The sequence below is a fragment of the Prenolepis imparis genome, unplaced genomic scaffold (assembly GCF_030444845.1).
Source record: "Prenolepis imparis isolate NDT839.2.m4 unplaced genomic scaffold, iyPreImpa1.0 SCAF_9, whole genome shotgun sequence".
Classification (NCBI taxonomy): Eukaryota; Metazoa; Arthropoda; class Insecta; order Hymenoptera; family Formicidae; genus Prenolepis; species Prenolepis imparis.
This window is the reverse complement of record NW_028141167.1, coordinates 5,307,892-5,324,635: the sequence shown is the minus strand read 5'-3', so window position 1 is coordinate 5,324,635 and position 16,744 is coordinate 5,307,892. Positions and strand designations below refer to the sequence as shown.

Genomic DNA, 16,744 nt, shown 5'->3' with positions numbered 1-16,744 from the left:
AATCATCGAAAGGAGTTCGCGCGGGACGCGATAAATCGATACGCGATGAATTAACTAAAACGTACGCGGCGCAAAATTTCCATCTTGCTACGATTCTCTCTCTCGTGAAATTATCCTGTCTCGTTCAGTGTGCCACGTTTATTGCGAACCGCGCGTTATTCTCGATAAATCGATCGCGTCGAGCGGAATTTAGCAAATGAAATATGACGGTTAAGGTATTAATAATGCATAACCGGGCTGATAATAGAAAAGGCACGTGAAGTGTATCCATCCACTTGAAAAATGCAAGAGCATCATATATCCAATTGAAAGGGTCAAATGTAATCCGTTTATCCGTTTATTAAGGGAATACTGAAATGCGTTGTTTCAAAGGGAGTTGTAAAATATTAGCGCGTCACTTCTGTATGATGCGATGGCATATGAATATTTCATAATTGTGCCTCTCGCACAGAGCTTTTAATGGACTTTTATAAATTTGCTGTAAAGCGTTACGGTGAAGCAGGAAGTAACACCGGATGGTATCATCGCGCAATTGCAAATCTCGTCGGCGGAAGCCGCTGACAGCGGTGCGTATTTTTGCCAGGCGAACAATCTTTACGGCCGCGATCAGCAGCTGGTGCAACTCCTCGTGCAAGGTACGATATATAGGTTTTGTAGGTCAATTCGTTCCGATATAGAATATAATTGAATTCCAAATGTAATACTCTTGCGCTATGCGCATATATATCGACACATGAGTGCATTAATATCGAATTCCGCACGTTTTAGAGCCACCACAACCGCCGAACGCCCTAGAAACTGCCATGGTGGCGAGTCGTAGCATTAACGTTAAGTGGCAACATAAGTCGCAGGACACTAGCGAGGTCACTAAGTACATTCTTCAGTACAAAGAGGGCGAAGGTAAATTATTTTATCCACGTGATAAATAAGATATGATATAATATAATATGTGAAATTTTAAGTTATCATAGTTTCATTCACATTTTGTTAGAAATTATTGAAAATTCTAACTTATTTATCCAAATAACACCATGTGTGTATAAAAAATAATCGTGACATCGACAAATATAATTTTGTCTGTAATCGTCTTTGTATTCTTTCAATATATTTCTCCAAAATTGATCTCTTATTTTGATCATCTGGCATAAGAACTCATTTTTTCCAATTTATCATCTTTAAGATGTAAGCTACATCATGTAGCTAAGTAAAATCTTCAAATCGAAACTGCTAGGCGGAATGTGGCAGCAACAAGAGTTTACCGGACCACCATTGCCGTACGCGGCATTAATCGATGACTTGAAACCAGCCACGAGATATACCGTACGCGTAATAGCGGAAGGTCCAGCGGGTCGATCTGTCCCCTCGGCGGAACTTGTTGTCAGGACTGAACCGCAAAGACCAGCTGGTCCGCCGATGAATCTCGCAGCTCGAGCTCTTTCCTCGTCCGAGATTCTCGTCACCTGGTCACCGCCGTTATCGGAACTTCGTCATGGTGACATACAAGGTTTCAACGTCGGTTACAAAGAAACGAGGTAACTGTTATTTGAGAAAATTTAAGAAATAAATTAGAAATAAATTTTCAAAGAATTGTGAATAAATATCTTTGGAAGAGAGAATGAACAGCATATTTTTTCTTATTTTAGCTCCAACAATCCATCGTACAACTTCAGCTCCGTATCGGGCGACGGAGAGGAAGGTGGCGGAGAGCTTCGACTTACAGGTCTCAGGCCCTACACTAGATACACCCTAGTTGTTCAAGCTTACAATCAGGTTGGACCGGGACCTTTGTGCGAACCATTGCTCACGCAGACGTTGGAAGACGGTGATTGTTATAAATTTTTTAAAAAATGTTTATTCATTTTTATTTTATCTTTTTTTTCTTTTATTTCTATTATTTCTGAGATAGATTTCAGCAATCGTTGAAAAACGATTATTTATAGTTCCCAGCATGTCACCAGACGATGTGAGATGCGCGGCGCTCACTTCTCAATCTTTGCAAGTGTCTTGGCAACCTCCGCCCAACACGCACAGCAACGGCATTATTCAAGGCTACAAATTGAATTACGAACCAATTTTGGCAGACGCGTGGCGAGGAGTGGATGAGATGGAGGTGATTATTCCTTCAACTTAAACATTTGTTTCTTCCGTGTTCTCTTAATCGTGATAAATTAATTTATTTCGTGATTAGGTTCGTAAAACGAGCGCTCTAACGACGGTTCTGACTGGACTTAGGCGATACACTAATTACACTATCCAGGTTTTGGCTTATACGAGAATCGGCGACGGTGTACCCTCCAAAACAATTTATTGTCAGACGGAGGAAGACGGTGATTTACTTGATATTTCAAAATAATTTCCTTTGGTAAAATTTTAATTAATATTTTTCTCTCGTTTTTTATTCAGTGCCGGGCAGCCCGGCTGATATCAAAGTCGTCGTGAGCTCGCCGCAAGCTCTCTTTATCTCGTGGCTACCTCCACTTGAACCGAATGGAGCTATTATAAAATACAATCTTTATACAAGGTAAAAATAAAACAGAATTTGTGTTACCATCTTGTCTGTCTATTAATCTTACTATTTAATATCTCGCATAATCAAATTTTTATCACATTTATTCTTTTATCAAGTTCGCAAAGATAATAAAAAAATTCTTCAGAGTCGTTGACGGACGGGAGGAACTTAATCACGGCAAGAAGACGTTACCAGCCACGAGCACGTATTTCGAGGCGACCGACCTGCAGCAACACGTGGAGTATCAATTTTGGGTAACCGGTAGTACCCGGATGGGCGAAGGTCAGAGTTCGAGGGTGGCCGCGCAAGTGCCGACGAATCGAGTGCCAGCCAGGATCACGTCCTTCGGCGGGCACGTGGTGCGTCCGTGGCGGGGTTCGGCCACTTTGGCGTGTAACGCGGTCGGGGATTCGACGAGGGAATGGTACAAGGGTACCACGGAACAGATGCGCACCGATTCTGCAAGAAACGTGCAGATCTTGACGACCGGAGAGCTCGTGTTGTCGAATCTTCAGTCGCAGGACAGCGGGAATTACACTTGTCAGGTGGAGAATTCGCAAGGCAGCGACAAACTGCATTACACTCTTACGGTGCAAGGTAATTTTTTTTACGATTAATTTTTTTCTCTATTTTTATTCCTATGCTTATATCTTAAATAAAATTAGCAAGAACGTTATAAAAGAGAACACATTATGTACAGTATTATACTATATATTAAAACGATTATTTATGTCTATCTATTCGATGTTATTAAATATTATAATATATGAATATAATGTTATTATGATGAGATTATAATATTGCTACATGATTACGATGCCAATATTCTGTTAAATAGATTTTAATAATAGCTGATCGGGCGCGCTAAATCGATTTACTACGTAGATTCTAATTTAGCGGCTATAGCAGAATATTAATGCAGTCTGGAATAACATCACCAACTGTTGTAGTTCCACCCAACGCTCCCGTATTATACGTAACCAGTTCTACGTCGAGTAGTGTATTATTGCATTGGAAATCCGAGCACAACGGTGGTGCGCCGTTGACAGGCTACACACTATATTATCGAACTACTCATGGTACCCTCGATGAGTTACAATTATCTCGCCACGCTACCAACCACGAATTGAAGGTAAACTTGCCCGAAATCAGGAATATATTAATATTTCGAATATTAATGAAATTAATAACAAATATTAAAGCACGATTATTAATTGATACATATTTAAAGTGAATTAATTGTCACTGGTATCAAAATAGAAATTAAAATTAAACTGATCGAAAAGAACAAAAGAAAAACAATTGCAATTTCTTAACAGGGGCTACTGTGCGGAAACACGTATCAGTTGTATCTGACGTCGCACAATAAGATCGGCAGTAGTCCATCGTCTCCGGTGCTCTCGGTTCGAACTCAAGGTCAAGCTCCGGGTATCCCACCAGCGGCCGCCTTCCTCAGCCCGAATTCCACTACTTTGGTGCTACGATTGCACATTTGGCCCGATAACGGATGTCCCATAAAATATTTTATTATTCAATACAGACCTATAAATGAGTTTCACTGGACTCTGGTGTCGAACAACGTCAAGATGCAACGGCGATTCATTGTGACAAACTTAACACCCAGCTCGGTCTACCAGCTCAAGGTCGAGGCCCATAACGTGGCCGGTAGTAATCAGGCAGAGTTCACGTTCGTGACGTTGACAAAGGAAGGTGGTAAGCTTAAAAATATATTTAAATTGAGATAATATATAACAAAAGAAAAATTAATATAAGTCGAAGATGTGTATCTATGCCATCCAATAAGTTTATACATATATCCAAAAGCACTGTGTTCCTATAACTTTGCAGAATCACCACCTCCAGGATTGTCAAAGCGCGGAATGACATCGGTTATGCCGTTTTACGCGGATATTAAAGTGATCCTCCCGTTAATCGTGGCTACTATCGCGTTGGTCGCCGCAGCGGTAATCGTCGCCTTTCGTTGGAAGAACAGTGAGTCTAGTTTTCAATTTCTCAAATTTATTTTATAAAATAATTTTTGTCGTTAATTTAAATTTTAATTTTTATATCTAATTTTTTAATGTTATATTGTGAATATATCTGCAAATATTTTTCTATATATGAAAAAAATACTGAAAAGCGATTAATAAAAGAATATGTTTGCCAGGATATTTGGGGGGTCAAGTGCAACGGCCGATGAAGGAATCGCAAGAGAACCAACAAAATGCCGAGACACAACGAGAGCGTTATTATGCCACGATACACAAAGTGGCTCTGCAACAAGCGGCGAATACGGGTGCTGGTCCCGACAAGATTCCAGGTGAACCTTTGTTTCGATCTGGACAACTGCCAGGTTTGGTACTATAATTACTGTTGTGCAGGTAAGAGTCGGCCGCCTTTAGCGCCGCTCAATGGTAAAAAAAAATTGCCTAAAAAATGAAGCTGCAAAAAGAAGACAACACGCTTCACAAGCATATGAGTATCATATGTATATATTCTGGAATAGAAAAAAATTATAAATTTAAATTAAAAGAAAACCATAGAGAGTTCTTAAAAAAAACACAATCTTAAAAATCTAAAAAAAAAATTATGAATGTGTTTTTAATAAATAATAATCGAAAGGAAAATCGAAGCGAATTTTTACGCTTCGCACGAAACGAATGGACGACTGAAACAGTTAGCCCGACGCGATTTGAAAGGTAGGCAATGCCTCTGATGGGTTACAGAGACAGCGGAGGACATTTCGCCGTACGCTACGTTCCAGCTTTCGGAGGGTGGCGGGGGAAGCCTGGCAGGGTTGGGCGCATTGGGAGGACTGGGAAGCGCGGCGGAGGCCACGGCGGCCGGTCTTCATCCGAACAATACTCTTCTTCACAGCTTTATGTATCACGAGCACGCCATGACCGAAGGATGCGCGAGTCCTCCACCGGCAGCAACGGTATATGCTACATCTTTTCATCATTTTAATATTATTTCTTTATCATTAAATTTATTCGATTCAAAGAGAATCTTAAAATATCATTTAATAAATTAAAAATAGCTGAATTTAAAAAATAAATGACAGCTATTTAATTTAATATAATTATGGAGATAGGAATATAATTCTCTCTGACGAGTCCTATTGCGATTGGCACAAAGATCTAATCTGCGCAGAGCATGAAGAGCGTCTCGTCGAGAAGGCGACAGCAGAGAAAGCAACAAGCTCCGGGCGATGTCGAGAGCGACGAGAGCGAGTCTGACCCGGATCAGCTGATAAGCTCGCGGACGGAGTCATCGAATCAACTGGACGCTGGCAAATTAAAACATAGTATTTAATTTGAATTCAATTAAGACTCGATTTGACTCATCGATATTCTAACGAACGTGTTATTTCAGTTCGCGCGGTTTCGGATTTCATCTATCACGGCACGTCGAGCACCTCTTCGGACATTTCTCCCATGTCCGAACAGAAGTCACTGCCACGAAGGGGGCGATCAAGGTAAATTCAAATAACCAAGCGTAGATCATCATCTCGCTAGCCTCATATCTCTTCACATTTTCTAGTTTCCCAGAAAATCTCACGCAGTGTCAATGTACGTAAAAGTATTTGAGTGATTTTGAGCCGTAAATTTATCTCGTTTGAATCAGACATTAGAAACTAGGAGCAGCCTGAAAAATTATACGAAAAAATATTGGCGCAAATGTTAATTAAGCAGATGCTTAATCACTCGATCACTCCTCATCGCTCATTCGCAACATCTAGTAAGTCTCGTCTGTTTCTCTTGGCTATCTCGTAAGATGGCATGTTCCCAGCAGGAGCTCTCTGCGCACGCTACTGCCGCCGATCTCGATCGCGGAGACCGCGTTCGTCGGCAATCAGGGGGCGGTTGTGCCTACGCCGGGGAACGGGGACCGGCCGGAGCTCAGCGAGGCCGAGTGCGACATTGATTCCCTGAAGAAGCTGAAACTTGGCCTGAGGAGCTCCCTGTGGTCACGGCCGAGCACTCAAAACAATCCCTCGTCGGATTACTCCATCGCCGTCTAATCTGTACCACGGTATCACTCTTCCATAGTAGGGACTCCCTCCTCCTTTCTTTTTCAATCCCGTGGTCCAAAGATTAGATAAATTGATCTTTCCTTCTCATTTCTCTCGTCGGAAATTTCCTTGTGGTTACTGGTAGAACTACTCCACTGCCACATTTCTCTCTGTCGATAGATAAATTACATTCTACTCGTTAACGACGATTAATAGGGAGAGGCGTGCATAAATAAGATTGTAAAGAAGATCAAAGCAACGAGATGGACGAGTATAGAAGAACAGACACATATGCATCGAGTTGAATAAAGAGAAAAGATAATTTCTTGATATACAAAGAAAAAAGTTCTTAAACTCCTACAGTGTTTTTAAATTAAGCTATCATCTTTCATAACTTAATTCATAATTTATAAAAAAGATTTTTATATTCCTCGCAGATACATCAGCTTTTTTAATATTTAATTAATAATATACAGCTATATGATAGAAAGTGCGAAATATATAGAACTGTTCTTCTATAAATGTGTTTCCTCGTTGATCGAGTCGAAAGAGAGTTAGTCGAAAGTATCTAAAAGTGCGTGCGTCTCCTCTTCCTTGTCCGTGACGCGACGCGTGGAGTGCGTAGATTGCGTGAATGAGTCCGAGTCCGAGTGCGTGGATGATTGTCGAATCGCGTGTACGAATGCGTGCCAAAACGACAATTTGCTCAGACCGCTGCGAGTTGTTCGCTGGCGGACGATCCATTCGAGACCAAAGACTTAATCGTATGAACAGAGCACAGAAGAATCCCTCGCGCATCATGAACGAGAACAGTGGCAGGCTGCATTTGCTTCTGTCTCTAATTTATCAAATATTTTTTCTTTATTTGCATCAATTTATCGTGTTAATTTTATGCCACTTTCCGTATCTCTTTACATTTTTCTGATAACTTCTAATTATTATATATAATATTGATTGCAATACGTTTTATTTATGCGTAATATATTTAATTTGCATCTGCAACATTTTAATCTATATATAAGAAATATTTATTATGTTTGGGAGATAAGATCTATAATTTAAAATTGTCTATCATATAATTTTTCCATATATTAATTTTTATCATTTTTATTTTATTTTATTATCATTTACCATTTAAATAATATAATTTTGATTATTTTTAAATATGTGAAATTTTTTAATTTAATTATCTCTGGAATATACTCTGGATAAATCAACTTTATCTGTATTAACATTTGAAAAAAATTTCTTCCATTTCCCGTAAATATATAAAATAATCGGAAGCCACTTTGAAAATAATGAACGCCTATGTCGGTGCGCGCGTATTATTTTAAGGATCGGGATGAGATACGAATGAATCAGGGAAGAGAGAAGACACCGACTTCCAAATCTCCAAGACGGAGATCATTGATGGTTGGGCTCTGTTGCGTTGTAAAGTTTATATACGTATTAATAATAGCACCGTTGATTACTTTAAGTCCGTTATTAATCCTAAGACTTCTATGTAGAATGTTTTTTCTGTGCGCACGGAGCGCGATATACACGATCAGGCGCGAATATACTGATCGCAGCGATCTCGTTTTTCCTCAAAGGCGCTTCAGAAGGAGAATCGTCTTTCTCTCCTCTAAGAAATCTCTCTTCTAATGTCGCGCACCTCGAGACCTCGTGTAATCTGACGCGACCAATCTTACTATTATGCAATAAGTCGTACCAGTGCAAGTCCTCTTCAGACTGAAATCGAAAGTACTAATAAAAAAAATTGCCGTAGAATTAATTAAATGCGCGCATTCTACTGCGTTGTAAACTTCCAATACTTCCACAACACTGCCATTCCGCGGACTATATACTGTGTATAAAAATGGGATAATATTCAGATCGCTTTACACACTTCGAGAAAGAAAAGAGACGTTTTTTGTAACTTTTACCAAGAGATCCAAGTGATGGAGTAATTGTTGATCTTCTTCCTTCCTTCTCCAAGCGTCACTCTACCTAGTTAAGTATACCATACCGGTGTTTTATATTCGAACTTCTCTCTGTGATGGCACACGTACTTCCATTACCTAGTTTATTTAAGCGCGAAGGAGACTGTTCCGAATTTATTGTACATCTCTGTACACGTCGACGATAACTTTGATCTTACAGAAAAAAAACAATTTAGGAACGTTAAGAAATTCTAGTCTCACATGCCAGAATATTGTAAGCGACATTAAAAAAAATATATTTCACAGATTTATCGTAAATTAATATCGGTAAACTTAAGGAAAAACTGTGTGCGCGACACTATGAAGATGAGAAGCCGTAGATATACGTATATAAATTACATATGTTGAGTACACGGGCATCAAGGCGCGTGCATACAGAAGCATGTACGACGCGTAAAGTTAATGTATATAAGGGAAGCACGTCAATCAAACTTGTAGTATTCGATTAAATCGATTAAAACGATTTTCGAAGAAGAGACAAAGTTCGTCGTGGTGTGATTGCGAGACGCGTTTTCGTCGACACGATTTTTGTACATTTTTCTTGCGTCATGGATCGACCGAGTTCTGTCAATCTCTTCTCGTAATCTTTTATGGGGACCAGTTCTCTTCGTTATGATAATTCTATATAAGGAACTGATGAAAAATTATCTATAATCAACGATTTCGAGGAAAAATAAAATTCAACGAATTTTCTACTGATTGTAACTTTTTACAAAAATGTTATCTGAATTAGATAATCTTTCTATTTATCTGATTACATCTGATACATTAAGATCTCGATTGCGATAAGGTATTTTTGTTCGCGAATGATTATACGGTCCTCGAAGGATGATGCAGTGACACAACTCGGTGCATCCCTCGTCGCTCTTTGCGATAATCCGTGCAGCTCGGAGAATGCACTTTAATTGTTGTATCGATATGAATGGAGGCGAGTGAATAAATCAAACGGATAATTGTTATTGTAACTAACGATTAACATCGTTGTAGAAAAAGAAAGCGTACCGGCGCGAGTGCGATGCGAGATACATCGCGAGAGTCTCATTGTCAGTGAAATAAAAAAGCTCGCAAGTTTTCTCTCCGTTCTGCGATCGGAGGTTGTACGATTAAAAAAAAAAAAAAAAAAACGAATTGTGCGATTAAATTTAAACTATATTAAATCTGTGGTACGGCATTTTGATGCATTGTGTCGATCGTAGAATCGATTAAATAAATTGATATCGTGTAAAGTATTAGAGTGGAGTTTTTCTGATCGAACCTGAAATGCAAATGATTCAATAAACAGTAAGTATTGCGATTATATTTATATTTACGCAATGCAAACTCGATTAAAGGTAATCGATTTGATGGAACAATTCATTTCAATATCCTGTTAGTTCCGAAAACGTAGAGTCAAGATCATCGCAGATGAATTTGTACTTTTCCTTTTCTTTTGATAGGTAATCTAAAAATAGACAATAATTTTTTTATGAATAACAATGGTATTGGTACTTGACAAGCTTGAAACATTGAGAATCTGTAAAATGCATATAGTCACCTTCTCTCTTGTCCATTTCTTTCGTGAATATTTTGACAGTTTTCTCGGCCATTATAGCACGCTTTTCGGTAACTTTCAGTTTCACTTTTAATTCCTTCAGTTGCGCTTTAAACTCTTCCACCCTTTGATTAGCCTGCAATAAATAATTTCTGTACATTTTATTGATTTTTTTAAAATATACATATAACAAAATATAGAAAACAATTATTACTTTTTCTTCGGACACTTCTAAGGACTTTAGTATATTGCCGACAATAAATAACTCATCCTCTCTCTCGAGAATTTTTCTGAAATGCATTATTATACGTTAATACATATTATAAGATCTTTTAAAATTTTTTAATACCTATTGCGTATATCCTATTCCTTTCTAAATAAGACATGTTAAGTCGATTCTCGCTAAAGAACTAGAACAACACAAGCGGGCGCTATTCTTCGGTTTTATATTAAAAAGAATGATGATTTTAAAAAGATATTTTTTGACAAAATCAGCTGATAACTGTCAAAAAATATTAATCGTATTTAAAGTACCATAACATATTATTTAAAACATATTATTTTAATTTTTATAATATATTTTATTATTTAAACATTTAATTAGCAAATTAACGCTTTAATCAGTTGATTTTTGTCAAAAAATATAACTAAAGGGTTAATTTGCTAATTCAATTTCAAAGTCACAATGTTATAAAAATTAAAATAGTAATATGTTGTAAATAATATGTTATAATACTTATCCTCGATTAATATTTTTTGACAGAAATCAGCTGATAATTGTCAAAAATATTAACCGAGTTTAAAGTAGCTAATTTTTATCAAAAAATATTAATAAATCTTTTTGTCAGTAAAATCGTAATTAGTCTCGATGTTGTGATTATCTCGATTATCAAAAGATTCTTGTAGAAAATTCAATTTTTTTGTTCGCACTTTCTATTAAAGATTTAAATACTAAATTTTTATGCATTGCATAATTAATATTTTATATGCGTTGATTACAATGCATGCATAAAAATATGTGAATTAATTATGCAATGCATAAAAATTCATTATTTAAATCTTTAACAGAGGACAAAGAAAAATAGAATCTTTCTACAAGAATTTTTCGATCAAAATATCTTCATTAGATTCGTGCGTCTGTACACATCCACCACGCTGCACGTCTCGCGCGAGATTGACCGCAAGACTCTGAGCAGCGGTGTCGCCAAGCACACCCCATACATCCACCACGCTGCGCGTTTCGCGCGAGACTGATTGTCAGTCTCGCAATCGCAATGTCTCGAGAATCGAGAATCAGTTTCGCGCAAGACGCGCAGCGTGGCGGACGTGTAAGCTGCGTTTGGCGATACTGCTGCTCAGAGTCTTGCGGTCAGTCTCGCGCAAGATGCACAGCGTGGTAGATAAAGTATTATAACATATTATTTACGACATATTACTGTTTTAATTTTTATAACATATTACTATAAAATTTAATTAGCAAATTAACGCTTTATTAATATTTTTTTACCAAAATTAGCTTATTAAAGTATAAATTTGATAAATAATTTTTATAATATAATAATATGTTATAAGAATTATAATAATAATATGTTTTAAATAATATGTTATGGTACTTTAAATTTGATTAATATTAGGATATATTAAATAATAAAATTTGTAGGCCCGTATCTGTTTGATATAAGAATAATCTTATTACAATATATTATCGAAATATACAAACGATGAATTTTTTACTTCTGTAAATATAGTAATAAACGTAATATGATTATGCTTGATAATTTTTTAATTCAAAGTTTAAACGTTTTTTGCGAAAATTAAAGCCTGTCTAAATGGTAAAACATTTTATTTGGACGTGTTTTAAATGTCTCTTCGAAGCCTTAATTTTTTAAATCAAATTCTAAAAGAAAATTCTCTCTCTAAAATATTATTATTTTAATATTTTGTAACATAATTTCATTTTAAAATTTAGTTAGCAAATTAATTGTTTAATCAGATGATTTCTGTCAAAAAAATATTAATCAAGTTTAAACAAACGTTATATGAAAATATCAATCTTTTTTCAATCAAATCGAGGAATGGCGCACGCGTAGCGCGCGCTTGTTAGATCAAAAAGTTTGAACGCGGGTATGCTCATGGTACAATCATAATGTGCAAAAAATGTACTGTTGAAATATATAAAAGATTAATTTTTGGCGTGTTTTAAAATACTGAATATTTAAATTTTTAAGCCGCGGATCCCATACGGCGCACAATTAAATAATGTATTTTATACCAAAAAGTTAGTAGGCTGGTATGCTGATAGTACCATCATAATGTGAACACAATGTACTGTTGAAATATATAAAAGATTAATTTTTGACTTGTTATAAAATATTGAAAATTAAAATTTTTAAGCCGCGGATCCCATACGGCGCGGATTCATTTTACGTATATTAGACCAAAAATTAGTACGCTGGTATGCTGATGGTACCATCATAATGTGCATATAATGTACTGTTAAAATACACAAAAGATTAATTTTTGGCTCGTTGTAAAATATTGAAAATTAAAATTTTTATGCCGCTGACCCCATAGAGCGCGGATTTATTTTACGTATAATGGATCAAAAAGTTTGTACGCTGATGGTACCATCATAATGTGCATATAATGTACTGTTAAAATATAGGAAAGAAAAATTTTTGGCTCGTTGTAAAATATAGAAAATTAAAATTTTTAAGCCGCTGACCCCTTGCGGCGCACAGTAATATTACATGTATTATACCAAAAAGTTTGTAGGCTGGTATGCTGATGGTACCATCTTAATGTGCATATAATGTACTGTTAAAATATATAAAAGAATAATTTTTGGCTCGTTGTAAAATATTGAAAATTAAAATTTTTATATTGCGAACCCCATACGCGGATTCATTTTACGTATATTAGATTAAAAAAGTAGTACGCTGGTATGCTGATGGTACCAAAATAATCTGCTACCAATACACTATTGAAATATATATACGATTAGATTTTGGCTCATTATAGAATATTGAAAATTAAAATTTTATGCCGCGGATCTCATATGGCGTACAATTTTATTATGTATATTATACTAAAAAGTTTGTAGGCTGGTATGCTGATGGTACCATTATAATGTGCAGACAATGTACTGTTAAAATATATGAAAGATTAATTTTTGGCTCGTTTTAAAATATTAATATTTTTAACGCTCTTTTTGAAATAAACAAATATTGTAGAATTGAGCACAACTATATATACATGCAAGTTTTTTAATTTTCGCGAATAACTTTCAAAATTAAAATTCTAAAATGTAAAAAACTATAAGTCTTAGAATATTTGCCTTCTTAATTTCTGTCAAAAATTATTATAAACGAAGATAAGGTGTTATGACATATTATATGCAACATAGAACTATTTTTATATAATATTTTTAACGTATTATTATTTTATAATTTAATTAGCAAATTAACGTTTTATTAATATTTTTGACAGAAATCAGTTGATTAAAACGTTAATTCCTAATTAAGTTTTGAAATAATGTGTTATAAAAATTAAAATAATATATTTTAAATAATATACATGTTATAATACTTTAAACTCGGTCAATTTTTTTGACAGTTATCAACTGATTTCTATCAACAAACTTTATATTATTTTTTTGAAAATATAACTCTTTTGAATGTAAAATTGTAAGCGCTTAACGCGCGCTTGTTTTGGTCTAGTAAAATAAAAAACGTAAAGAAGAAATCATACGAATTTGATAATAACTCATATCTTTGCTTCTTTGTTTAAAAATGTATAAATAAATATATACTACGAAAATGAATGATATCATTAAAAAAACTTACCTTTTTAAAAAAAGGTAAAAAAAGGGCGCCAAGTCCACACGCCATGTGAAAAAGTGTTATACAAAAAACAGTGTTTTTAAATTATTATAAAAAAACTTAATATTTCTAAAAAAAATAATGATATCAAAAAATTGCGCCAAATAAATAAAAATTTATGTTTTATAAAAAATTTATTTGTTTTATTATTTTAAATATTTAAAAAAAGTTACTCAGCCAAATATAAATGTGTATTTTGCAGATTATTATCTGATCTGATATAAAATTTATCACAGAATCATCTTTGTATTTTTAAGAATGATGCATCTGCACAGTCAAAACGATTTAGACCCGGTATTGAAACAATTAAAATGACGAACAAAAACTTGGTGTGCTCGGATCGGGGCATTAAAAATTAAATATTTTAAAATTAAATTTGACATGCAATCTTCAAGTATCTGCATATAAATAAAATATATATATAAAATTAATCACAAATACATAATCTTAGCATAATATAGCATAAAATGTAAAATATTAACAAATTAATTAAAATTCTAGAATTTAATGTAAGAATATATTTCAAGCTTAACAAATAAAGTTTGAAATATAAAATTATAAGAGACGAGTAGCGCAATTACATCGTTCAATGTGGAATATTTTTAAAAAATTTAAGAAATCTTACTTTAATTATTACTTTAAAAAACAAATTTTATAAATTAATTTTTAAGCAATCTTATTACGAAATTTATGTCATTTTAGTGCCCCGATCCGGGCACGCCAAGTTTTTGTTCGTCATTTTAATTGTTTCAATACCGGGTCTAAATCGTTTTGACTGTGCAGATGCATCATTCTTAAAAATACAAAGATAATTCTGTGATAAATTTTATATCAGATCAGATAATAATCTGCAAAATACACATTTATATTTGGCTGAATAACTTTTTTTAAATATTTAAAATAATAAAACAAATAAATTTTTTATAAAACATAAATTTTTATTTATTTGGCGCAATTTTTTGGTATCATTATTTTTTTTAGAAATATTAAGTTTTTTTATAATAATTTAAAAACACTGTTTTTTGTATAACACTTTTTCACATGGCGTGTGGACTTGGCGCCCTTTTTTTACCTTTTTTTAAAAAGGTAAGTTTTTTTAATGATTTGATATACACTATACACAATAAAAATTTGCGCCATATAGGATCCGCTGCTATTCAAAGTATCGATTTTTGATATTCGAAGAATAGTCAAAAATTTATTGCTTGTATATTTCGATAGTACATTGTATTATATATATAAAAGTTATCTGCAAACAATGAAATATATTATTCGAGTTTTAAGTAGTAAACATATTATTTGTAATATTATTTATAACATTTTCAATTTTTATAACATATTTTTATTTTAAAATTTAATTAGCAAATTAAAGCTTTAATTATCTGATTTCTGTCAAGAAATGTTAATCAAATTTAAACAAACTTTATATAAAAATATTATTTTTATAATATCATTCTTTTTAATATAAAATTGAAGAATGGCACTCGTAGCACGCATTTGTGTTAGCCTAGTAAATAATAAAAAACTTGCGAGAGTTAGTCATCTTCAAAAGAAGAATTTGAATTGTTCCCAAATAAGCAAACTTAAAATAGATGAGAATGAATTCAGCCGAAAAGAATGCAGCCTTTATATTTAGATTTAATTGTATGCGATACGTACGCTTCGCTTGATTTAACCCTTTCTTCTGCCGCTTCGAGTTCGTCCTCGACAAACGTCAATTTTCTTGAAATTTCGTCCGATTTAGTGTCAGCGTCTTCTGCAATGAGTCTCGCTTCCTTCAATTGCGTCATCAATTGGTCCATCCTTTCTTCGTCCTGCTTGCTCCTGTTGTCCAGGACTTTACAGATGCTGAATAAAAATCACTTTACTATTATGATAACTCAACTTTTTCACAATAGAAACGACGATGGTACTAATAGAAACGTTTGTAGTAATATAAATTTCATAGATAACTTCACAAGATAAATTCACAAGATATAACAAATTAAAAATATTTTACGAAAGTATAATTTATACAGTAATTATATATTGCATAATAAATTTTATAAAAAAATTAATATGTGTGCATACCGCTTTGCATCCTCCGCAGTTTCCATGGCTTGCGTGAGCTTCGTTTGACCCGATAAACGTCGTTCCTCAGATTTTTCTAGATTCTGCATACATTGTTGCATTTTTCTATTTAACACAGCCAATTCCGACAGCGTCTGCAATTTTACAATTGACGAAAGGTAGATCGAATCGAGAACGTATGATATATTTTTCTGACTCACTAACCACTATATAGATTCTCTCCTTCATCTCGAGATCTTTGTTTGATTGTATCAGCTGAGCTTTGCTCACTTTAAGATCATGTTCCATTTGCATTAGTTTTTTCGCCAATTCGCGAACTTCATCTTTCAGTTTTTCTTCTTTCCGATTTGCTTCCTTCGCCTGCTGATCGCACAGATCAGCTTTGTCCATCGCGAGATCTTTCTCGAGCTTTAGCATCTGCAGCCGTTTCTTAATAGCATTCATGACTTCGGTTGGAAGCTGAATTGAATAATTGAAAATATTTTTTTTTCTAAAACTAATCAAAATGATGTCAAATCAATAAAATTTTTAAGTATAAATTGAGAGGTCCTAAATTGCCTTTAAGCAGATCTTAGCAATTCGCAATATATAAATCACGGAAAATTAATTAATTAACTAATTATCAATTAACTAAATTACTAAATGTTTATTGCGTGAAAACTACTTTTTAATAATTTTTTTATATCTTGACTTTGTTGGTGTTATTTTTATGTTTTTTAATCAATCCTAATAAATGTTCGGCTGAGAATATTCTTT

General features: G+C 34.2%; 2 protein-coding genes across 11 annotated transcripts in view; one reads left to right on the top strand and one right to left on the bottom strand.

Annotated features, from left to right (window-relative positions):
• Dscam2 (Down syndrome cell adhesion molecule 2) overlaps nt 1-9,735 on the top strand; it is a 90,656-nt gene extending 80,921 nt beyond the window's left edge. For 2 of the 10 annotated variants that reach the window (XM_083046353.1, XM_083046355.1), the window contains exons 15-30: nt 487-635; nt 769-900; nt 1,232-1,532; nt 1,644-1,822; nt 1,941-2,110; nt 2,189-2,327; nt 2,404-2,521; nt 2,655-3,106; nt 3,460-3,641; nt 3,829-4,222; nt 4,373-4,501; nt 4,677-4,829; nt 5,236-5,447; nt 5,663-5,816; nt 5,885-5,987; nt 6,302-9,735. In XM_083046353.1, coding sequence (XP_082902479.1) covers nt 487-635; nt 769-900; nt 1,232-1,532; nt 1,644-1,822; nt 1,941-2,110; nt 2,189-2,327; nt 2,404-2,521; nt 2,655-3,106; nt 3,460-3,641; nt 3,829-4,222; nt 4,373-4,501; nt 4,677-4,829; nt 5,236-5,447; nt 5,663-5,816; nt 5,885-5,987; nt 6,302-6,533 — 3,199 coding nt within the window. In that variant the 3' untranslated portion in view covers nt 6,534-9,735. The other 8 variants (XM_083046347.1, XM_083046348.1, XM_083046349.1 and 5 more) reach the window with 7 other exon arrangements.
• A 129-nt stretch (nt 9,736-9,864) lies between these two features.
• Nucleotides 9,865-16,432, bottom strand: LOC145940799 (tropomyosin-like). The gene is made up of 6 exons (XM_083046362.1): nt 16,193-16,432; nt 15,989-16,122; nt 15,578-15,766; nt 10,252-10,327; nt 10,041-10,173; nt 9,865-9,947 (listed from the first exon to the last, which is right to left on the bottom strand). Exons 1-6 carry the CDS (start codon nt 16,430-16,432, stop codon nt 9,865-9,867), a joined length of 855 nt encoding a protein of 284 aa, XP_082902488.1.
• Nucleotides 16,433-16,744: the final 312 nt, after the last annotated feature.

Coding starts and splice junctions, on each gene's coding strand:
- LOC145940799 (XM_083046362.1), bottom strand. CDS start 16,432: ATGAATGCTATTAAGAAACGGCTGCAGATGCTAAAGCTCGAGAAAGAT. Junction 15,767..15,988: donor ACTGCGGAGGATGCAAAGCG/GTATGCACACAT, acceptor ATTTTTATTCAG/CATCTGTAAAGTCCTGGACA. Junction 9,948..10,040: donor AGAAATGGACAAGAGAGAAG/GTGACTATATGC, acceptor GTCTATTTTTAG/ATTACCTATCAAAAGAAAAG.